The sequence below is a fragment of the Bombus huntii genome, chromosome 7 (genome assembly GCF_024542735.1).
Source record: "Bombus huntii isolate Logan2020A chromosome 7, iyBomHunt1.1, whole genome shotgun sequence".
NCBI lineage: Eukaryota > Metazoa > Arthropoda > Insecta > Hymenoptera > Apidae > Bombus > Bombus huntii.
This window is the reverse complement of record NC_066244.1, coordinates 8,715,321-8,740,968: the sequence shown is the minus strand read 5'-3', so window position 1 is coordinate 8,740,968 and position 25,648 is coordinate 8,715,321. Positions and strand designations below refer to the sequence as shown.

General features: G+C 42.7%; 1 protein-coding gene across 5 annotated transcripts in view; it reads left to right on the top strand.

Annotated features, from left to right (window-relative positions):
* Positions 1 to 392: 392 nt before the first annotated feature.
* LOC126867603 (sestrin-1) overlaps positions 393 to 25,648 on the top strand; it is a 152,853-nt gene continuing 127,597 nt past the window's right edge. The window contains exons 1-5 of one of the 5 annotated variants that reach the window (XM_050622285.1): positions 393 to 730; positions 21,887 to 21,998; positions 22,645 to 22,739; positions 22,965 to 23,246; positions 23,744 to 24,920. In XM_050622285.1, coding sequence (XP_050478242.1) covers positions 22,996 to 23,246; positions 23,744 to 24,920 — 1,428 coding nt within the window. In that variant the 5' untranslated portion in view covers positions 393 to 730; positions 21,887 to 21,998; positions 22,645 to 22,739; positions 22,965 to 22,995. Of the gene's footprint in view, positions 731 to 21,886; positions 22,147 to 22,644; positions 23,247 to 23,743; positions 24,921 to 25,648 lie in introns of all 5 variants that reach the window. The other 4 variants (XM_050622282.1, XM_050622286.1, XM_050622281.1 and 1 more) reach the window with 4 other exon arrangements.

Here is a 25,648-nt window from a genome sequence, read left to right as displayed (position 1 = left end):
AGTGGCTGATTATCAGTCACAATTAATGATTAGAGTTTACTTCATTCGAAGTACAGTTGGAATTACCGATCAGGATAAGTACATAATTATCAATTGCGACTCTTGAAGATTAAAAATTAATCAATCAATCGAATGAAATATTTTAATTGATCGTTATTCAACACCGTGGGAAGTGCTCGATTAAAACAGCAATACAAAAAGTAAACGAAGTTCTACGGTCACTAATCTACCCTTAGTTAAATAATTAATTAAATCATTAATAGATACATTGGTTATTGCTCGACTTGCTGTAACTTAGTCTATTGATCTTGTTGCTAGGTGATCTGAGCGCGGTTCTTTCAAACGCATCAATGTCTAATGGCAGCGTCATCAGATGGCGGCACGTACGCGGTCGTCAAAAAGTGACAGCTCGAACTGTCAGCGGTATGCATACCGCCGCGTTTCTGCTGCAAATAAGCACTTTATAACTGATCGAAACGAGGGCTAAACCTTATCATCGAGCCTTCCGCTGTTTTAAAAGTCGAAACGGTTCACGAAAGAAGGATTAACGGTGTAAAACGTGAGACAGTGCGTGAAACGGTGGGTGAGCACGCAAAAGAGAACGGCTTGCCGGCTCGGCTAGTCTACTGGAAGATTCCATTGTGAGTGGGCTTTCAAAAAGTTTTATCTCTGAAAATCCAGTGTTTTCGTGCATTCCGTCGTTCGCCCGTAGATGAAACTCGAATGACAGGTATTTTAGCTTAATCTGTATTTAGAGGACTCGCGGACATCGAGGGTTAATCGTTTTTCATGCGATACAGCCTATTAGAAAGGTTGAGGTTACAGCGGCCGCTGGGTTCAGCTGGGCTCTCAGCTGATGAACGGACGCACCGACCGGTTCACCGTCTTTCTTTTAAAAACTGTAATTCCTTTCCTTCGCCTTCGTTTCACGTTCAAATTATGTGTAGCCATCGCGATAGCTCTTCAGGAGTCTCGTTTCGTGTAAATACGTGAAGTTTTCTTACGATACCGAGAGGTGCTCCGATCCCTATCTTGTAACCTCTTTCACCTTTAATTGTAACAGTCCGCGAGAGCCTTTTATTTCTTCCGATTGTTTCATCGATTTGAACTTTAATATATAGATTGTGAGTGAATTGGAAATCAGTTGTCAAATCGGTTAAATCGGTATATCTGATATACGTTCGTGACGAGTATCTTGTCAGTTCGATGTTATACATTATAAATGGAATTATATATTATGTTTCTGTACATTTTTTGTTCAAGTGTATATTAAGATCGAACGTGATGAACGACTTACGGCGCTTAGTAAACAGACACGTTAGTGGATCTTACGTTCGTTATACAAATTGTGAGTGAACTGAAAATTCTTAACTGTTTATATCATGGACATGTTTAGTTAAGGATAAAATCATACATGTTTCCATACATCTCTCTTAAGTGTAGACCAAAATCGGGAGTGATGGATAAAAGCTTTGTTAAACATAGTCGAATCGAATATCCGATTAATTAAGTAACGTGGATGATTTCGAATGATTTCGCGATTCGTTGAAGTCGAGATCTCTTGGATTTAAGGCGTGATCGATATCGATAAGAGCGTTTACACAAAGTATGTAAAGGGAAACGCGTTTTTCCATACAGTGGTAAAGACGAATGTCGTTGAACTGTCAGTCGGTCGGGGGTACTGTCGATCACCTGTAAAGTGACCGATGACCGTGTTTCCGCGGAATGTCGGCGGGTCACTCGATCGAAAGCAACTCGCCGATCTATCGATATGTGTGTATACGTACTGTTCAAAAGTAACAAATTTAATAACAAAAAAAGAAAACAAAAACAAAAGAAAAAAAAAGAAAAAAATTGAGAGAAAGAAGAAAGTGTAGAAACACGAATGTGTAATAGTATTTTCGTGTGTGTGTCAAAGATACAAAAGGTCGTTAAATCACGGATGAAAAGTACGCGCGGTATGACACCGTTATTGCTTGCAAATTGACTCGGTTTTCCGTGAAGCTCCGTCGAGGTCACCGCGCCCGGCTGCAGCTGAGCTCCCAGCTGACGAATGGAGGCTGCGACCGGTTCGCCATGTTCCTTCGTTGTTTTTTTTTAAAGGCCACCTCCTTCTTTTTCCCTTTAAATCGCCTTTCACGTGCTCCGCGACCCTCCGTGCCTGTTTCTCTTTTTCCCTCTTCCTCCTCCTTCTCCTCCTCCTCCTGTGTATAACACCACCACCTCCTCTCGGCCGCTTCTTCTGCACCGTTTCCTCCTAGAAAATCGTATTGTTCGTAGTGTACGCCGTGCGCACCCGAGAACGCTCGACTTCGCCGAACCAGTTCCGAACCTTTTCTTTTATGTGTTTCTTCTTCGCGGCACGTTCAACACCGTGCGCGCTCTTCTCCGAGTCAACTACACTCTACTAGTCGGTCTCTCTGTGTCTCAAGGTGACACGTCACGGTGCAACGCGCGCGATATTTCGAGGGTGTAACGTGTTACTTCGGAAATTAGTCGGATTTCGAGGGACAGTGTCGCTACGCGGTATATAGCGATACGGTCAGCCGATGTTGTTCACGAGAATCAACTCGATTCGGGGAATTCAATGTTATTCAGAGGTCGACGTTAGTCACTTGACAATAGTGATTCATTACTCGTTTCTGAAATAATAATGAGTAGGTAATGTTATTTATGTATCTTTATATCGGTTTAAATTTCGTTTGTGCCGTGTATCGAAAGTTACAAGTTGCTTTCCTATTATGTGACATTACCGACGGTAATAGCACGTTAAATGACTGGATTTTACTTCGTTAAGTGATTCGCTATCCTCATCGGTTCTTGGAATCGACTTCGAGAAGTGTACCTCTTATGTCACGTATGTAAAATAAACAAATGTGTCAGGTATCTATAGTTCACCTCCGTTTGACGAAGGATAGAAGGATAGTCAGGATTCCCTAGAAATTTACCTGTTTCGATAATTGGTCAGATAAGGTCGTGACCCGTGGCAAGTTAGCGAAGTAGTACCGTACCATGGTCACGATGAATTATTCGTGAAGAAAGTTTCACGCAAGCTCGATACCGGAACTGTTTAGAATAGAATACAGTGAAAAAAGAAAAACGAGAGGAGGTAAAAAAGGAGAAAAAAAGTTCCTCGTTTGCAACTTACAAATGTTCACTTGCGTTTAGCATGCAAGCATATAGAAGGCTATAATTTATCGGTCGGCGAGCGTGGACCTTCCTCGCATATAATATGCATCGCTATTTAAAAGCAATCGGGTCTCGCGTGCTCGGTACGCAGCGTGAGTCACCTGGCTACGGGCTTGCTATTTCTTATTGTGCACGATTGGCTAATGAAGCAAGAGCGACACGCGGTTGTTACCGCTTTTCATTTTCTTTCTTTTTTTTTTTTTTTTTTATCGACGAATCCCTGTCCCGTTGTAATAAAATTCATGTTTATACAGCGTGGCGGGGTTGCGCAGATCGCACCGACATGGCACCGCGTTTATCGTTTTAAACCGATTGTACGACGAGCCGGTTAATTGCAAACGTTGTAGTACGTCCGATAATACGGAACCCGTAGAACAATGCGACGATAATTGGTGGTAAACTGTAATGTAATTACACGAAGCTGCTGCACACCGCTCAAAATAATTAAAGGATCACCTGCTCAAATAGTGTCCAATAATGAATATACGTAATTCATTTAACCCTGTCATATTTAATTCGTTCCGTAGGGTATTCCATTTCTTTTTTTCCGAATAAATTTATTCTGGGATAGAAATATAAATAAGGAAACAATTTTATTACACTGTTAAATATGGGTAATTTAAAGCTTTACTAAAAGACAACAAAAGACTATTGCCAGGATTTTAGATAATTGTAATGTTTATGTTGATCGTTGTTTACGTTCGTGATTGCATTGTTACGTTCGTGAAAGTATCGAGAACTACGAACGGCGGAAATGCGATTTGTCGTGTTCCCGTCGCTTCTAGCGCTACCGGTACACTACTCTTTTGGAAATAGTGCTTTCGGTGTATAATGGATATTTGTCGAAATTCAATCGATCGAATTCATCGATTCGACGCGGATAGTCACGCTGCCGGTATTTAGTAACGCAGGAAATCGTGGAAAAAAGTGGGCTGCAGAGAACGGGATTGAATTGTTCTCTGGGCTGAACGCTGGTCTGAAACAATACGCTCGTCCAGGAGAGTCGATTGCATTTTATTCACGAGGGACCTATTCGCGACAAAGTTTTTGTCGAACGCAATCGCCTTTATTTCTATCTTCATCTCGCGGAGGATTGATACAGACGCATACACAGGATGATTGCAAGTTTCCCTATCTCTTAGCGAATAGAAACCGAATCGACGAATTCTATTTACGTCGATCAGAGAATTATATTCCAATCGAATTAAGTTGGACCAATTCAAGTTAGCTAGTAAAATTAAAAATGGGAGTCGGAAGAACCAGTGCAATTTTTCATCGATTAACACAACAGATTCATCCTACCACAGACTTTTAGGCTTCATAGTTTTCCCATCGGTTAAACTCTAATCCATTAGTTCTATTATAATAAATCAAGACCTCGATGGAAAAATAGTGTAAATGTACCTTTGCAAAAATAAGATAAACACAAAAAGTGATACATAATATTCTCATTCATCTAGTGAATTTTGTTACGAATTTACAAATCTTTACGATCGGATATAGCAACATATTTGAACGTTTCGAAACATACAGATTTAACTTTACATTCGGTTTTCTCAGAGTTGAAGATTTTATCATCGATCATGAATCGATTTTAGCTCCGATTTTAACGTTTGATGAAAGTTCAGGTTCATCGGAGACTCGCTATCGATCGCGTTATCAGTTATCAAGTTCTCGGACTCACGCAGCGATATCGATTGCGCTTTTCGAATCGTGAAACGCGATTATTCAATCTCAAATGACACACTATTGCGCGAACGTCTCTTGTGCGCCTCGCTGTCTGCGAGTGGCCGTAGTAACCCCAGTGTTTCTCAATTGGAGGGGACGTTCACATTGGCAAGTTCCTCGGTGGTAAATTATTACGGTCCACTCGAGCCTTTGGGCTTCCACCATCCTCCATATACATAGTTGAGATTCGATATCACATCGGCAACGAGATTGATTTACGCTGGTGACCATAGGTAGGTAGCTTCGGGACCACTTTCATTTATCCTTCGATCGGATCGTCAGCCTTCGGTTATTTGTGAATACTTTTTTATACAACGATATTGAATTTATTTATTTATCTAATGAGTCGAAGCTTTCGAGTACCTAAACCTTTAGCGTACGTGAAACTTAGAAATATAGACAAAAAAGGATACTGCCTGGAGATAGCATTGTAACTGAAAATCAACTCGTATTTTATAATTTATTTACTCACATTTAGTAATAAAATTACGGTATAAAATAATATTACGGTTAATAAAATTAAATTATCTGCCAGAAATCTTGTGACTTATTGAAGAAAGTACGATATCCTAAACTAGGCAAAAAAGTAAATAAATTACAATACTATACAATTTCGGGACTTATAGTACGATGAAATTACATAAGGCTAAAAGTAGAAGCATCGCGGCAAGATAACGAGGCTAAGAATCTGTGGATCTTATAAAAGATCTAGCGTACGAATCAATCAAATGGAATTCGCTCGATCGATATCGTGCAAGTATGTTTCTTTTCATTGACTCGTATCTAGAGTCAGACCCGTTAGGTTTGCTTAAGCAAATCACGGTCCCTTTATACGGTCCCCGGTGGCTCGTCGATACGCGCGTTAAAGTCATGTCAAGTGGAGATCGGGACTACACTCGCTCGGTTATAGGAGTCAGGCTTCGAGGTACTTGGATTTTCGAAAATAAAATTTACGGTCGTTGAACTTGATCAACGAACAGGTATAACAGTGTTACGTTAGCCGACCAGTATTTTGCTTCGTTAACTGCCCGTTTATATCCCCATCGCTTCTTGGAACTAACTATTAGCATTACGTATGTATAAGGTATATTACCATTCTTGTAAATAGCAAAAGATAGCAAACAAAGATCGTATCCTTAATTAATGAAATTTGTTGAAGCAATTACTGTTTCTCGCGTTTAATACTCTCTATGATATAACTGCAAAATTGAAATAGATACGCGATACTTGTTATCCTTCTACGCATTTCTTAAAGTAAAATAGTTTTGTTCGACAGATGGTTTATGAAATTTATATGACAGTACTGTGTGTAAAATAGATGGTCGTAAATGCGTCAGGTTTTCCTATCTACCTAGAATTACATCTTCTACAATTGACCGGATAAAATTCTCGTAATACTGATGATCAGTTAACGCGGCATGACCGTAGAACATTGACAATGCATACGGCAGGATATCGCGATGGTTGAGCCGATTATTTTCGCTTAAAATACGAATAACACGCCCGTTCCATTCGAATTCGTTTCGTTCGAGTTGCCTGGAAAGACTATTTTTCGCTAGTCGGGAGCTCGGTTTGCTCGTCGTTTCCGATTCCTGTCTCATCCGCCCCTTGGAAATTTCGTTCCGTTCGAACGACGATCGGTCTCGCGTCTTTGAACGCGAAAACGCGTTCCGTTCGGTGCTTCGGAAAGTCGAAGGACCTTCGCCGGTCGTTCGGGTCATTTCATTCTCTCCCCTCTCTTGCTGCAAACACGTGGATACGAATTACAGCGGGGTCTCGATTGACTGGCTTAATCGGGACCGAGGTAGCCCGGTTAAATCAAGGCTCGCGAAATTACCTAACTCAGGCCTAGGGTGGATTAAAAATTTTTATCTGATACGCGCCCCTTTATCGTCGTGCGTTCAACTTTTTTATTTGTTCCAGTTTATATTACTTAACGCGTGGGCTGCGACAAGAATTCTTTTTTAATTACAGGGCCTTGTTTTATACATAGAACGGACGCACAACAGCGTTTATGTAATTTAAATGTTTCATCATACAGCGTCTCTGGTAAACCCAATATCGATCACGAATAACGATTACTCATGACGGTCAACATGTTACGCAAAAATAAAAAAAGAAATAAGGAAGAAAAATGTTATCGGTTACTTGAAAAATTGCATCGTCATGTGCGTTTTATTACCGTGTAAAAAAGGCCGACCTTGAGATGACATCGGTGACTTCATCCGAAAAACGACCATCACTTTGTCATTTACCGTATAAGTATAATTGGGTAACGATGATGTTCTTGGATAACGATGCCGAGATTTAAATTAGTAGGAACGACGAGGCAAAGAGAGAATCGAGCGGCGCGTACCTTTTCCAAAACGTGCACATCTTTTTAATCACGCGTTCTCTACGTATGCGCGTGGAAAGGTCGTTAAAAGAAACGCTGTTCGCTCGTTGTTTCTCGTTTTAACGAGCAAAAAACGAAAAAAAAGAGAGAGGAAAACTAGGAAAGATCGCGCAAGCCTTGACATTGACGTTTTTCAATATTTTTTTTGTTTAGTCTGCCTCGTCATAATGAGTTTACAATTGTAGCCAATTGAACTGGTTGATGGTAGAGAGGAGCGGCCGTAATAAATGTTAACTCTTTGTTTGCTTTAAAATTAGACTCGCTTTAAATCGCATGCTCGCAAGGTAGAAATTTTCGGAGGCTGTCGGCGTGTCCGAACTGCCGGCGCCATTAAACGATTTCCGGGGTACCTCCGATGTTTTTTGTTTTACAGACCGCCGGGTAGATGCATTCCCGTTGCATATTTATTAGACGTCACGCCCGATAACAATCGGTCGATTGTTTAATTCCTCGTATACGACGCCGGCTTCTCTTTGCGCAGCGGTGTATGATTGTTCGCTCAAATACACGTTCTTCTCTTTTCTCTTGCTTTTTCTAAAATTCAGGATACACACTCGCGTACACATACGGTGGTTCACGAAAGTATTCGGACGTAGGAAACTTTACGTGTCATGTATTATAAAACATTTTTAAATTGTTGAGAAGTTATATAGAAGTTACAAGATATTTGTTATACCATAATATAAATAACTATCTTATGTATAGTGTGTTAAGGGTATTTTCATGAAATATTTTGTAGCTTCAAAGTGATAGTCGAGTCTCATTACAATGCTAATTAAATTACAAAATGTTTCGTAAACGCATAATATATTCATAAAAGATTTCTACAAATGTTGGAATATTTTTATGAACTATTGTATGAAGATCGCGATCATATAAGAGCTCGTGTGAATTTCTTTCTACTATAGGTACGCGGGCTTTTGAAGTGCAAGAAAAATAGCCTCAGTTACAATGGGTAATTTTCGTGCCACGGGTTCATTTAGATGAAGAGATTGCGCTCTTAAGTGCTCTCTTTCTCTCTCTCTCTCTCTCTCTCTCTCTCTCTGCTCTCTGGCGATACTCCAACTACGGGATTTAGCTAAGTTGAATCTATCCTAGATCAACTGTGGAGAAACCATCTCGTAAACAGCTAGAATATTTCCTCGTTCCTCTTCTTCCGCGGAGAAACCATCTCGTAAACAACTGGAATATTTCCTCGTTCCTCTTCTTCCGTCTACGCTCATGACCTATCCCCATGTGAATATTCTAGTACCTATAGATCATCTTGATCACGAACTACCGCAGGGTCATGATATAATTTATGACGTTCGAGACGTTGACCGCGTACACAAAGTCGAGCACGCGAGTTTCTGATTACTAGACGCGTATGTACCAAGCGTCGTGAACTTACGCCGCGACTTTTGCGAGATTCGAATCGTTCCCGGTTGGTACGCAATCTTGCCACGACACGTTTAGCCGTGGCAAGAACTTGGAATAGGGCTTGTTACCCTATTCGTGCTCGCGACAGCCTGAAAATACCGTCGCTCAAAGTTTCCCTCTAAGCCTTTAACGAAGTTAAACTTCGTTCAACTTCGCTGCTCTTCTGCTGCTGCTGCAGCACCTTTTTTTCTATGTTCAACGAATACAGGGTGTTTCAGACTTTTTCCAGTCAAACTATATTTTATAGGTGCGAATGATATAAAAATATTATATGAAGATAGCAGATTCGAAGCTTCATTACCAAGTTGTGATACGTTAATATCGTAATGGAAAAATAAGGGACGCGTTAACAAAGCTGTAGTTTTTATGCTATGATAAAATCCTTCGATAGGCTCACAATCGACGTAATTACTAATCATTAGTTAGACGTTCATCGACAGAAGATTGATAGTGGTAAGATATAATATTTATTATTCGACGAAGATGGATTCAACTTCATCTCAAATGATCAATGGATTCTCCGTATTAACTCATCGCAATAACGAAGACTAAGGTTTTATTTTTCCTATAATTTTTTTGATAAAACCTTAAACGACCTACGTCCGTGTAATATTCTTTTCTCGTTTATACTCCTAAAATGTCCCGACAAAGTTCAGTCGGAAAAAACTGCAACACCCTATATTATCGTACAGGTTTCTCTCTAGCGTAGAATTCGCGAGCTCGACGTATAGAAACGGAACAACGGTTAAGAAAAAAAAGAATCGTACGTATGGATGGTACGTGGGCGCGGTACGGATCACGTGCACAGACGGCTCGTAAAATATCAGGGTCGTGCGAAAATTTCCGCAACTCTTCTCGATGTTTACAAGCGATCGTCGATCTTCCGTGTCCTTTCTCACGGGTCCCCGGCGAGAATAGGTGCACCGCAGGTTTCTATGCGAGTATTATGCGCGGAACGGGAGCGATGTTACACGAGCGAAGAAATAGCGAACTGTGAAAAACCTGTTCTCTTCGAAAGCTCGAGTCGATCTACGTTTTTATGTGGCTGACCCTTTACCAACGCCAAACTGACCTTCTCCTCCGACGCGTCTATCCATTAGCAACGGGACCGTTTTGCGAATAACCATCCTGTTACTTCTTGATAATCGTATAACATGTACTTCCTTCGTTCGCTACAACTTGGATGGAGTTTGTTCTGCAAGTGGTTTTTAGCGTAGGCGTCTAGTCTCGAAAGACGTTTCGAAAGATGACTGCTTGTTTTCGATGCTGTAGCTTGAGTAATTGCTTCGTGCTTCGACCTATTAGAGCACGTTGCTCGTGTGCCTCAAGTTTTACCCGACGTTTCCCAAACTTTGATGTATGTATCGGGAAACGAGATTGTTTGTAAGAATTCCTAACGCTCCGTTCAAATTAATCGAGTTGTTTGAATCGAAGCGTCTTGAAATTACTATAGTAGCGAATCTATCGTTTTGTTACGTACGGAATACGAACCTGTTACTTGCTTGAGTTGCAGGTTTTCATCTTCGTCATAAGCTCGTTCTTATTAGTCAAGTCACTCGACTTCGAGTTATCTGAAACCGTTTTACAAACGTGAATCCGTTCTTTCAATTATTGTTTTGGAATACCTAATTTCTAAAGCCTTAAGCGAAGTTGAAGTATTTCATTTACATCGAAACGACTTCAAAGCAACTTCACTTATATGTACAGAAACTTGAAGTAGAGTTATTGAACTCAAACGTCTTGAATTCGAAAGCGACTTGTCTAATCCGAACGAGACTAGAAGGTGAGTCATATTCCGGAAAGCGCGGAAGTAGAAAAAGTCGGTCTGACCGTCTGATCGCTTCGTAGTCAATTTACTGTGCCTTCAACTTTGATCGTCTTTACGATCGGTCCGGTTGAATTGGCAACAAAATTGGCAGAACGATCGAGCTGCGTTACCGTTATCGAAATGAAGCGGTCGCTACTGAACGCAAAATAGGAAAGTGGATGGTGCATGTTCGCGTGGCGTACAGAAGCTGCAGGCGTAGTCGGTGAACTACGAGGTTGTTGCACGGCCAACCTCTGTATCGTACTCTACACAGTGGTATCACACACTGTTACCTAGCACCCTTTTTGCAAACATATCACCGATCGTTTGTTTTCTTCGGGGCCGCGCGTACTAACTTTCGCGTTATTATATCCCCTTTGCGCACTATGCAGCACGCTTTCTTATTTTAAATTTTGTTCGTTCGTTTTATTTATCATTTCGAAACCGTACGGGATGTTAACTCTTCTTACGAGTTTCTTTTTTGCGCTCCTCTGACCATGGTCGAAAGATCGCGCTTGAAATCCTCTTTTTCCTCTCCAGGGATAACGCCGCGATCGCGCGCATTGACCCCTCTATTTTCTCGTTTTGCAATAGCGCGAATCGCGCAACGTGTCGCAGGTTTATAATGGTTGCGCATCTCCCACCTTTTCGTCGAGAGCTATCCGTCGAGTGCCGAGTTTTCTTCGACTTTGCCCCCGCCTTCTTTTTTATCCCGGCGAGTTTCTCGGTCAGCCAACGAGCACAGCTGATGGCGGGAAGATACTATATAATTAGAAAGTATACGCGTAGCCATGTGGCTCGGTTTAAGGTGGAGTCTGCAAATACGTCTTGCAAATCTGCCGAGAGAAGCGACTAGGCAGAGTCGTTAGCGGTTTACTTATTTGCACTTTTAGCTCGCTTCTTCCGTTTACATTTTTCCCTCGTTCTCCCTAGTCATCGTAACTGGCTACAGAAGTACGGCCTGCACCCGTTTCTTTCCGTCGTTGATTCACAGTCTAACGATACCGGTCCCTGTGCGACACGTGCGTCCGAGATCTCTCTCGCGTGTAATTTAAAACGTCGACAGATTGATATTTTAACACCCTGTGTAGTTTGCGTTTACCAGGCCGCTTTGCAACGTACACACACGTTTTACCTGCGCAGGGATAGAAAGATTCGCGTCTCGATTACAGGGGCCGATGAGCACGTTCGGTCGATTTGACTTAGCTAGGCGAAAAAGGGGTGTCTCGAGGAGTCTGGCCGAAGCTTAGGTAGGGGAGGCTTTCGATGCGGTTTGATCCTCTCTGTCTACCACGAAAGTTGCGCAGGTTCGTTCCGCAGGACCGTTAGTTACTTAACGTTGTGAAGACCGAACGAAAATGAGAAGGGACAAAATCAGTGCGTAATTAGACATCGACAGACGGTTGGTCTGCTCTCGGTGGTTCCTCCCGATGGTTGGATGTCAGCAGGCTCGTCGAACATCACGGTAATTCGATCGTTCATCGGCTTGATTACGAATTCCAGTCGATCGGATTCTTGGTGTTCCTTGATCGTTGAGAGTGAAATAGGTGAGTTTCTTTTAACCGGAATACTTTCCGGGCTGATTCGAGGAGATTAGAGTGGGAAATAATTCTGTTTGGGGAAAATACCGGTGCTGTGTCGCGAACGAGGACAAATAGTTTACGGTAATTCAGGTAACGTACAGATGGTCGGGCAATAAAAGTAATGGACTACCTCTCTTAAGTGGCGCTGCACCAAGAAAAATAGAAATTTCTTTCAAAAAGTGCTTTAGAGATAATAACGTCAAATCAAAAGTATGCTTTCTTATCTTACGTACGATGACTCGCGAAACAATTTGAACACTTACCGTAATAAATTTTTATGAACTTATTATATCCTTTGTACGGAACTTTTCAGAATTTCATTAGCATTGTAAAGTGAATTTTCGCCGGTATGGAGCGTGTCTTTTTGTCTCCTTATTTACGATTCTACGATAAGTAAATAGTTGTTCGTCATGATTTACGATGAAGTATACTTCGGTCTGGTCGACCGTTGCGCGAGTGCATCGGCTCGGTGTGTTCCTCGCGCGCATTATACAACGAAACGCACTATTCACGCGTGTAACACTCGACACTCGTCCGCTCTCTTTCTCTCCTTCCGTCTCTCCTCTTTGCTCGATCTCTGGCCCCCCGATGAACCACGTTTTCGCTTTTCAAACATGCTTCGAGCATTACCGCTCCGTCGTTGCGTGCACATTGCGCCAAGAAAATAGGGAGGAGCCATCTTGTCTCGATGATTTACATGAGATCTTGGCGACTCCTCCGCGCCCGCGGAATTGATATGCACGCGTGCACGCCCGCGTGGTACGCGAGTTGCACCATGCACCAAACGTTCCGCATCCTCTTTGCTTGCTCGCTCGCTTTCGCGTAGGTGACCCGCGTGTAACACCGCGTGTCCCAGGTCATTGTGCCATTTTCTTTTTTAGCAACGTTACTGCACCAACACGAAAAAGGAATTGCTGTTTACACGGTTTGCTGCCAGCAAATGTTGTTCCTCTTCGCTTCTAGTCTTCATCGTTCGCTGTCTAGATTTCAAGTGCAGATTGTCCGCGCCTGAGGTGCCGTAACACTCTCCGATTTCTATTAATCCCATCGCAGATTTTACCGTTGCTATATACCGAATTCCATATGGCACACCTTTCTTCCCTCGCATCGTTCTTTTTCTCTTCTTCGGCTCTACGTCTGGTTTTCTCAGGCTATCGTTAATCATTTCGTTCGTAGTCGGTGGTTATCGGACTTTGGAGAAGCAACGTTTGACCTCGCGATCACCTGTGCGGAACACGCGATCATTAAGCGCGTTCCTTTCCCTCTCTCCTGTGATCTCCGCCGTTTCTTCCTTCCCATTGCTCTCTTTGTTGTTAGGTGAAACGAAAATGTAACCTTGTAGCCGTAATCTGTAAACCAAGGAGGACTTTGAATTTTTTGCGTATAAGGAATATAAGGACTGTTCATTGGGTTTGTGGTTTTGGGATTGTTCCTTGGGGTCGCGGCGTCGGACGAGATACACGGTCGAACATCGGAACCCATACGATCGATAATCGTAGCCGGTCCCTACGTGCCATTGTCTCCGGATCCTTCTCTGCTCACAGGCTGATTAAAATTCATAGAAAGTGCAAATTAACCGTGACGCTTACGGCCAGGTGTTCCTGTGTGCGAGGCAAGGATTCCATACGGATCCGATAGCCCGGTCGAATGCGTGACTAAACCTTCGTCCCCGTGCACGTTCGCCAGCTCGACCGTACGTGTTATGACTCTATTCGCCCACTTACTGGTCAGTGACGTTTGCGAGTCGTAAGATCGCGGCCAGTTCTGGCACGATTTACGAATGTTATATAACCAGGCTGGTCGGGACGCGTCAGTACCGCTGTCACGAATAATTATCTATAATTAAATGACGTAGCCCGCGTTGGATCGGTGAATTTATTTCGAATCCATTTGCCCGTCCATCAATGGCCACAGCCAGATGCCTGTAATTTCGTTTCGAATGGTTTCGTTTTTATTGGAACGTGCAGCGTGTTTATCGAGATCCGCAGTATATTCTTGCTGATCGTGCAAGCGTTCCACTTAACGCCTTCTTTTATTCCTTCGGAACTTTGCTCGTGTTTCGAGCCGTGTAAAATCATATTATCCGGGTTTAAACGTTTCGGTACTCCTTTTGAATACGCGTAGACCATCAGCATTACCAGCAGCAAGGTTTCTTCCTGTTTTTTATATTCCTTTTTTAATCTCTAACCCACATTGTCGCAGCGTTAGCTGGCTGACTTCGTAAACTAGCTACAACCTTGCACAAAGAACGGATCGCTATAGTAATCTTTCCTTGGGACAACAATGGCGTAACCATGTTCTCTTAGCTACGCTCATTTCGACAAAGGGTTCGTTAGTTTCGTAAGCAAATATTTTCTCAGGTTTATCTGCGACAGCGTTAGTTCTATGATAACGCAGAGACTCGTCGTGTAAAGCGACTGCTACTTAAGGAATATCCTATTCTCGTTGCTCAGGTGATCTCTTTATTGCGAACGAGTGGATTAAGCAAACGAATGGCGGCTCCTTTCGGCTGGTTGGTAACGACGAATATATCCACCGATAAGGATGTATCAAGATCGTTCTTAATATGTAACAACTTTTATACTCGAACTCGAGTCTCGTCGTTCTCCTTTTCTTCTTCTCGCGTGCGCCATGAAACGAAGACACACGTTATTCCACGGTTGTAGCTCGTGCGAGATCACGCTGCAGATTTCTCCTTGGCAATCAGGGTCGTATTCCGCCTCCTTCTACGTGACTATCTCGAGCGAAGTAGCCTTGTTTCCGCCTCGTCCCTCTCGCCGCGTATTATACTATTACCTATCTCGCTAGCTGTTATGCAGACTCGACGTTAGACCGGTCAGTGGCGTGTTCGATCCGTGAAATTTCGTCCGCCGACTCAAAGGAGAAGCGTTCAACAAGTGTTGCACGCAAGGAATGGAGCACGGCATGTCATATTGTTACGGAGCAATGTCGTTGCACGGATTACTCGATGTTTCGAACGCCAGACGAGATCTGGCCTTGCCTTCCGGATAGACAGAGAGAAAAAGAGAGAAAGAGAGAGAGAGAGAGAGAGAGAGCAAACTTAGTCAAACTGCTTTATCTAATGATGTAACCTTCGGTTAACTTAGGTTGTATATCCTGTACGGAGAAGAAAACGAGGTCCGTAAATTTTCCGAATATTCTGATTCGTTTTGTGAAAAATTAGAGACTGTAAATTAGATCTCGATAACTTGGAGATTTTCATTAGACTTCTAATTCTGGACGTGTTTCTTTGTTAATTTGCAAGCTCGTTTATAATAGAAATCATTATTATATTTAAATTATAATTATATATTATAATTAAATCGTTTATTAATATGAACTTTAATACATCGATTGTGACACGATTAATTGGAACAGCAACGTAGGAGTCTGCCTGAAAATTCCGTCATTGTCAAGGTATAAATATCGATTAGAAGTTTTGGAGTATTTTTGTCCCTTTCGCGAAAGTTTAAAGATTCAATGCGACGTTTGTGGCGTACCTAAGAGGATCAACGACGTCGAGCCTACAAAATTCTCAAGCAGAATGAGACTAATGTTCAACAAGTGTTGCATACATAGCCTGGAAAGCATACGTTACAATGGTACGCGGCCCATTAGTATCCCGTACATCTGTTCTGTTCCGAATGGAGGGCGTATAGCCGGGAAATGGAAGGCAGCGATATTAAGTACATTATTTTAGGTCCCGTTTCTCTTACTTGTTATGCCGGTGCCGTGCGACCGACACTCGCTATATGTATACTTCAGTTGCATTTGCTACGAACACGCTCGAAACACCCATGGTCATCCACATGGCGTTAAATCCATAAAATTCAATTTACCTCGCCCTCTGATTTGGGAATAACGTTCAACAAGTATCGCGTGCAAGAATATCGTACGTTCAGCATCGCGACGCGGATGTAATTTTAGGTTAATGAAAAGTGGGAATAGGTGGTTATATTAAGGACATTATTTCCAGTCTCGTTCGCGTTGCCTCGTTTGCCATATCTGTGTGCTACGCACAGGAACATTAGTATTTTATTTACAAGACATTGGATACTATGGCTATTAAAACTATGAGACTTGTACGAAAGAAATCAAAATGAAGTTTGGCGTTTTAATTTGCCATACTTTATTGCAACTATTTCAATAATAACGTTAATAATAGAGCTATCGATTATTGAAGTATGAAACTCGTATCGAAAAGATCAAAAGCAAACTTAGTGTTTTAATTTATGATAAGTTTAACACGAGAACTGGCAGTTTCCAGAGTATAGAACTTGTACCAAAAAGATCAAAGTGAAAGTCGACGTTTTAATTATTCGCGAGAGGTTCAACACTAAAAGTATAAAACTTGCATCAAAGGAATTCAAATGCAAGGTGTATGGAAAAATATATGATTCGAGCTAAGCCATATACTGTAACAAGCATTCCGCAAGATTTTAAATCCCTGTATGTATATTTATAAAACTTTTACGATAAATTACGAGTCTGCTAGCCCGGATATTAAATACGGTTCTTAACGCTAAATCCATCAAATCGTACGAGCATTACGTTCTCGTGAAAATCTCAGAAAGTAATCGAAATAGCAATGAATTATCGAGTTTCTCCGATCGTCGATAGTGGAAAGCATCTAGCGAAGGAAAACGTTGGGTGAAATCGTTAGGCAAATTATTAGGAATCCTGCTGCGAGGTTTCTTATCGACTCTTCATTATGAGAATCTTGTGTAGCATGTAGCAACGATACAACGCGAATGAGAAACATTGTAGCCACTGATAGAAATTACTCGATACCTGATCTTCGTGTAACTTCAGCCATGTTATTTTCAAATTGTGTAGTAAGCAAGTTTTATGTTATATTGCAACAACTGTGCAACGTTTCGGGGCATCTTGAACGACCCGCGATGCGCGTTGATTAACACAAGCGTTGCATGGTTGGTACGTTGTACGGCGTTTGTGAACGAACATTTCGATCGATTCGAACCGCGGTGTTGTTTCGTGATATTCAGAAAGACTTATTTGTATTGCGCAATCTGGTAAGATGGAAGGTTCGTTTGACTGAACGTCTTCGATCAACAACGTAGTTTGCAACACCTCGTAGATCGCCTACTGGATAATTCAAGTTTAAGTATGGTAATTAAGTTATATGAAATTAAGTTAATTTGTTTAATTAAATTAAATCTCTGTACCGTCGTAGCTACGTTTTAATACGATTATTATATTTATCGCGAAAGAAACTATCAAACTTTATCTCGCAATTATCATCCACAAAGGACGACAACATTCGTTTATATAAATATACAATTTTATCAATTTCATCGCAGTAATCGAATTATCCGATAACGATCGTTCAGGCCGTCTGATTAATGGTGTATTTATGAATCATCGAAACGAGAGTGATTAATTTGGCGAGGAAAGGGGCTCGTCGTGAGTGTGATTCTCGGTTTAGCGTTGGTAACCGGGTGTTATCGCGGGTGTCTCGCGTGTCGCAAGGTCGTAACGCCGACTCGGCAGTTTTGCAATTTGCGTTAAGCACGATGGCGAGCGAGCGTAACAACGCCTCGCATTTAGCAAGCTTTTTGTCGTGAACCATTATCGGCTGGATCGATCCGTCGGACACATTGTGATTAGTTTCGTTCAGGTATCCACAGGTGAACTCTGCTTCGGGCTCTGAATTGGCAATACGTGTATCGAGCGGTTTTAGAAACACAGTTCCACTTCTATAATACATATAATACATATATGTATATGTATAATAACGATTTCTTCTAATCTCGGTATCAAAAACGGTCGTAAACCGGCTTGGTTGTCGTAAATTTAGCGATGCATCAGTTAATCGGCTTCGGCTGCTCTCGGTTGGATACATGTTTGTTATACCGCAAGAAATTACCACTGGAAAGGACTCTCCCTGCTGCTTTGACCGTGTTCAGGCTACTACGATTCTATCCAGAATCCACATAGAATTACGTAACAAGGAAATTAGATAGCACATCGACAGGATACAGCCGCCGTGTGCTGGTTCGCTTATTGGTTTCGAGAAGCGAAACGGGTCTCGTTAATACGAGAAACCCATTACGCTGTAACTTATTTACCCGAACAACGAGGCCTGGTTCGAGGAATATTCCACGTGAAACGCCGCGACCAGCGATGTATAATGTTTTCCCACAATCCGACGAGGGCCCCTGCTGTCCGATCCAACTGCACGATACATTTCGGTGTCGAGGATCGTCGAACGCGTCAAGGTGGATCACGCGATCCATAATTTGCTCAAAATCCCATCTCTTTTTCTTATCCTTCTTTCCTTTCTTTTTCAATCTGTTTTAATGCAGGCGAATTATCCGTGAATTTTGTTTATCGCATTATCGAAGGCCAGATACATACGTAGCTGCGGTGTGCTGGTTAAAACGGACGATCGAGCGCAACGCGATCGAATGTCGAAACCTGTGATACCGGGCGGCAGTTTATAAATATGCGATCAGAGAAATTGCATTTTCTTCGTTGCGTCACGATACACCAAGCGAGCGTCTTAACGAGCCGCCACAGTGATCCGCGATAATTCTTTACGGTGCATGATAATTACATGCGACGAAGTTGATAATAAGCACGGTTAATAAAAAATATTATCTTGGATTCTTCGTATGAAAAGATTTCGAAAATAAAAAGAAGAGATAGTTGGACATCGGCACTCGGCTCTTACATCACGAATAACTCTCAGGTGTCGGTAGACAAAACGGTGCATGTATTTCAATCGTGAGTCCCGTGGCGAACCCGATCGTTTTGATTTATCCTGATTTCATTAAATTCTAATGGCCGCTGGCACGTGAGACGATCATTTTATCGCCCCTTATATCCGCGAGGCCCTGACCATCCTTATATCTCGAAGACAAAGTACACGTATCAGAAATGCATAGCAACGTGCACCGGCATACGGTAGCACGGTACGACATTAATAATTCATAGCGGTGCGAACGGGGTAGAGTTAGGCTTTGGGGAATTATAAATATTTAGATCGTTCTGGAGATCGCCGCGAAGAAATGCTGAAACGCCGTTTTCTGCCCTTTCTTCCGCGCTTTCCTTTTCTCTCTCTCTCTCTCTCTCTCTCCTTGCTTTTTTCGTTTTCATGCCCGATAAACCTCGCCGTTATGCCGCGGATACATTGTGCGTGCGTGACTATACTCCTTCTTACTCTCTTATATCCTGATTATCGATCTTCTTCTTCCTCTCGTAAGAACGTCGAGCTGCAGCCGGATTTTTACTCGTTAAATGTAAAATGATACAAAATGCCCGGAGATTACACGGACGGAGCACGATAAGTCATATTTCTTATCTTTCGCAAGAAAGTTTATTGAACATTCAGTAAGTATGACGTCCGTCGATCACACGCCATGAAAATTGTTTTTACATTTGGTTTTTAAATTATAGTCGTATTTGGATCTATTTTTCGTTACGCAGTTCTGTTCATGAGTTTTGTCCCGCGAACGATCTCTCGAAATGGCATCGGCCTACCGAGAATCGAGAAAGGACGCGCGTATATTAAAAATTGGAAACGATGAACGCGGCCGTTGTTTGCCGTATCGAGTACCAACGATCGATAGTCCGGGGGAAAAGGCTTTCGAGTGGATCTCGGAAAGGAGAGGACTAGGAAGTGAAAAAAAAAAAAAGGAAAAAATGAGCATTGTACGGGGGAACTTCAGCGGGACAGAATTACCGAGTCGTGTACCGGGAAATGATCCGCCACAGGCGTTCTCCGCACTTTACGCAATAGGAAAACGCGCGTTACTTGGCGCATTTCGGTGCGTGGGATCGAATTCTTTGCTGTGGGAGCTTTTTATTACTCGACTAATGCCGCGACTAGAACCCGGCGATTTACGCAATTCCGCTTTGTACAAAGTGGAACGCATCTTATCTGCTTAGAAACTACTACTATTTTGTTGCATCGTGCCTGAACACATGTTTAGGGCAGAGTAAAGCTATTCGAAGTAGGATATTTAAGTCGCGCTATGTAATTTGCCGTGAAACTCGTGAATTTCAAATTCACTATCTTTTCTTGTTTCGTTATATTATCCTGAAGATATTGCGACTGATCCTTTCGCTCCTTTTTGCTTTTGTTTTTCCACTTATTTGTTATTCATCCACCGTATATCGATTAACGACAAGCTACAGCCATACCTCGACCTTACGCTATAATCATTTCGTCTTACTTCGCTACTTTTTCACGGCGTATTTTATTTAAGTCATTGTAACGAAGACTCGTAATTATTGGGATTTTCAATCCATCCTGACATTATATACAATATACGGTAATATACACGTTCCCGATTACCAGGGGTGTGTTCAAACTATTATCTTTATTAGATATTAAAGAAATTACCTGACAGGTGATTACTACACGGTAGGAGAACAGGTTTTATTGTCGGATCAGCGTTTTTTCGATATCGGGCTACTTCACATCGACGTGTTCCAATCACAGCTGTAATGCGGTGAAATCGACGTCGACTTTCTTCCGTCGAGAACAGCGAATGCACCCCTTTTTATCCTCTCCACGACACCAATGGGCTCGTTCTCTCCCCTTCTCGATAAGTTGCAGCGTTCACGCGACCTCTCTTATTTCCTGACCCCGGTAGCCTTGACCTAGACCTTCTCTCGCGGGGGTCGATCAATCAATGAGAAGACTGGCGCAGCCTGACATCGACTAATTGCGTAAATGGTCCGATAGCAGTGTTTGTTCCTAGTATTTCCAGGCTGAATCGTGCAGGTCTATGAAACTGTTTTGCCTCATGAAATTTTTACGCTGGCTAAGTCACGATCAGAATGGTTGGATCGATCGACGTTCACAACAGCGATGTTCCATCGACGTTTACGACGACGATACAAATCGGCGTGTAAATGACGATCGATTCGTAACGTTGAAACGAGAGCTACGATGAACGAGTAGCATCGAGATCTAAACGGTAACAAACGATTCGAGCAGGAATTAACCGGTACAATGCGACGCTGATTACGCGGTTGAAGTTTAGTACTTCTACGGTAGGGTTACCGGCTTTCAATTGTTCGTTGCGTAATGATTCGATCGACGATAATCTACTCGCAGCTCGCGGCCGCGAGAAGAAGTGCTTCCCTATTAGCTTTCGGTTACGTTGCGAGCGCGTTACCTTTGCCTCCGATGGATATTAAGTCGATCGATGACGATTAAGCTGTCGGGTAAATTGAAATTCAATAAGCGGCCACCGTCGAATCAATAGTGGAACGGGAAGCTTTCGTTGTTCCGATTCATTTGCATTTTGTTCGACTTCTCTGCCGTTCCTTTTAAATATCCATTAACACGTTCTGTGTTTCGTGGGTCACTCGTGATCCACGATCTTTTCTTCGAGTTGTTTGCTTGTGAGACGAAACTAAATTACGTTAATTATTGCGATATATTGCACAGCAACGTTTTTCTTTGCAATAATTACACTGCGTTCGTATCAATTTATGTTATTCTAAACGCGATTAAAAAATTGCAACATAAATGAAGATTTATTGATTTATTGGTCGATTAAGTAAAGGTAATTTGCGCTCTAAGTATTATAACGAGTAGTTTGAACGATTTACACGTTATGCGCCTTCTATGCATATTTGCGCGTTGAAATTTTTCCTAAAAGTACGCACATCCGCGATGTAATAGCAAGTTATGCCACTCGTGATCTACGCGACTTGAAGAACAAATTACGTAATTGGTGCAGCAGAGACTATGTTAATGTAACGTAATTTTCGTTGATCTTTTTTCAGACGTCCAATGGATTAGTGTCACTACGTCGGTGAACAGAGGTGGAATCGAGGACAGTCCATTCCAATTGGAATTTCGAAGACGTTTCAACGGCTAGAGATCGTTTGCAACGATGTAAAGAACAATGTAACACCGTTGCCGTTAAGCTAACCGCGACACACGTGTGGAACGAGAAAAACGAGGGAGAAAAAAGATTGGGAACGAATTGGGAAGTTTTGGTTCCTCAAAAACAAGGCGCCCGATCGATCGTTTCCTTTCGAAGGTGCGCTCGCTAGGATCACCCGGCTTTCTTTTTCTTTCTTCTCCCTGGAAACGAACCTCAATCGTGCTAGATCGCCACACGATCGCTCGACAGTCGACACCGCCTACTTTCTATCGCCCTGGAACGACTGCCGAGGTGCACCGCTAGTAAAATCCTCGAGAAACGAGTTTTACGGCCGATTCTCACAGCGAAACGCGACGAAACGACCGTAATTACCCGAGGATAGTACAGTGAGTCTCTCCATCGACTTCTTTCCACTCTTTTTCCTTTTTTCTTTTTTCCTTGTTTCTTCGTTTCCTTTGTTCGACCGTAGTCGGTTCCACCAAAGAACTGGAATACGGTTGATAATCGATTAACCGTAAACGAATCGATCGGATCGGTAACCGAGGCAAAAGAGATTCGGACGGAACAGTCAGACTCTAAACAACGAGCTCGTGTGGCGAACTTATGCGAATCTCGTTTCGAAGCTCGTTACAAAACGAGTTTTCTTGTTTTCAGCTTTATTACACAGTCTTTATCGTGAAAGCTCGTAACAAGAGGATAATATCGAGAGTGAACAAGGACACGGCGGTGATCTGAGGGAAGCTAGACAGGTTCACGCTTGTATCATAAGCAGATTAGATTAGATTAAATTAAATATCGAACGCTTTTGATTTGTCGTCGGGATCAAGGCGAACGTACTTTTAACTATATCGTGCATACGTGGTATAGCCTGAGATACGTGCGTCGACAGCCGCGTATAAAGCGAGAGAATTCGAGTACACAGAGGGAAGTACATATATATATATATATATATACAAATATATATACACATATAGGAGTAGAATCGACGAAAGAAAGTAAGACGAGATGTACAGAGATCCGAACAGTTCTTCGGGAAGCGGCACCTCCACAAAGGACGACGAGGTCGAGATCGTTAGCAGATTTTTAGCGCCTTTGTGTGCGAGAGATGAAACTGCCAGAAACATCGCCCTGGCGGCGGCTAGGAATACGGTCGAGGGATGGCTTGGAGGGGTTGGCAGTCCAAATCACTGGGACGACACCGGTGAGATGGAGGATCCGGAGAACGTTGGGGGAAAGTTCAAGAGCCAAGATGGAAGGTGAGCCCGCATGTTACATATATACATATGTATTTTGCACCGATATGCCTCGATAAAACTTTGCGCGTCGATATTCAGAATATCTCTGATTTCTACGTACGTGTGTTCCGTGTGATATACGGTAATAATATATCGTCGTATCGAATAGAACGATATAACGTCGTCCATAAATTTTAGATACCGTAATAAAACAGTGTATGAATTACATATAATATAATTCAGTTCTTTTAAATAGAATCTTATACTCGAGGCAGCTGTAGGAAAATAGAAATCAAACGATAATATTATAGTACATAGCGTGTTCATAAGTTTCGAACGTCTACATGGTAAGAAAGATTTATTATCCAATATAATATAACGAGTCAGGATTCATTAAACGGCCAGAGAAAACTCACGAGTCACCCGAGGCTCACCCATTCACTTCCGCGCGAATTTTTCTCCGCTGTATCTAAGCTTCGTGGCGCGCTAATAGAAACTTCATAACCTTTCACGCGAAGATACGACATGAACATCGAGCGCTCCCCGACCAAATCGGCTCCGCAGAATGTTCTGCCCTCTCTGCAGCAGCCGCTGCTTCAAGATTCCTTCAGGACGGAGGGTTTCTTCCCTCAGAGCGTCACGGAGAATCCCGCTTTCCTGGAGGACAACAGCCTCGAATGCTCCGAGAGATATCCATCGGGCTCGTTCGATTGCGTCGACGGCCGACTTGGGAACGAAACGGGCTACGGTACGCCGAACGAGAGGAGAAGATACGGGGGTGACGTGGAGAGTTACAGGTCCGGGCATTCGACGTCGTCCGACGAGGGGAAGGGTTTCAAGATCGAGCCTCACGACAGATTTCTAAGGTTTAAGGATAATTCGGAGACCCGATTCGGATCGAGCAGCGAGAGCGAGAGAAAATACCTTGGCTCGTCGTCGAACGAGAGGTTGAACGAAGTGAGTCTAGAGGATAGACCAAGAACGAAGAACTACGTGAAGGTGAAAGGCGCGAAACAAAAGCAATTGGAGGATGACGAGTTGGATTCCGACATCAGGATTTACGGGAAGAGCCCGAAATTCGACGAGAACTTGGGCGCGAATTTCGACCGCAGGAATTTGAACTTCCGCCCGAAGGGTGACATTCTGCCGCGCGATCGTCGCTGTTATGACAGCGTGGACGACGTTTCTTTCGACGAGACGGAGATGACGATCAGGAATCGCGACGGAGTAGTTTTCAATACTCTGGATGGTTTCGAGAACGAGAACGCCAATGAAATTTATCACAGACAAGACGATAATCGTACGGAGGATACGAAGCTGAAGAATTTCGAAATTTACGCGGACGAACCTTTGGACGACGGCCGACATCGTTGCACGCGTGCCGAATTACCGCAGGAGTACTTGCGTAAGAACGAAGAAAGGAAGTTTAGCGCGGGTCAGATCAAAAGACCGCTCTCGCAGGACGAAGATGTCTCTTCGAAGAGCGGCAGGGTGCTGGAGAGTCCCGACGTCACTCCCGGGGACGTTGGCAGGATGCTTAATCTGGGAAATGCTCTGGATGGTCCGAGGCAAGCTCAGGCGAATAAGTACTTGAGCCTGGTGACGCTACATCTACCGGTAATATTGAGGCTCAGCGTGAACTGCCCCTTCCAGAATGTTAGGATCAAATGCGCCGAGATCCTGGAGATGGTTAAGGTGAGCGTATATTAAATCTTTAATCACGTAGCCTCTAGTAATCGAGTATCATCGGTATTCTGTATAGCGATAATTATTTCGCCAAGCTTACGAACTTCCGAAACGATAAAGTTGAATAAAGCCGAGATAAAATTAAAGATGGAAACTTATTTAGGATATGTTGGGCTTAGGATATTTTTTCTTTCTCCAAACTAAACGACGAGTCATTCGTTTTATGAGTACCCATCCGAACGTCTCGCTATAATCATTTAGAAACGGTGTACGTGGACCAGTATGTATTACGTTTCTTAGAGTCTCTCGTAAATAAACGTCCGGTATGGTCATTTCATTTTGAGAAAGGGTTATTTTTATTTTCTCGAACGTCGAAAATAGTATGTATGTTCGCTTTCGCGCAAACTTTGCCAATGTTATAATCCTTGGACCGCGAATCGGCAAGAACTGATACGTTGCGTTAATGGAGTTATTTTAACTGTCTATTTATGGAACAGCGTCGAAACGTGGCCTAAAAATATGTCAGCCATTTTGACTTGCTCGTTGCATGGGGCTAAACATGTGTAAGTCGGCTGTGCTATTTGTAGTCACGGCTTTTTGGAAGTCCTTTTTACAATCGATATAGCGAGCCTGCTGTGTAAAGCCTGATCGATAGTTTCGTATGACTCATATAAAATACATGCAGCTCATAAAACAAAGTTTAGCGACGTGAAACATACTCTTCGGTCGAATCCCAA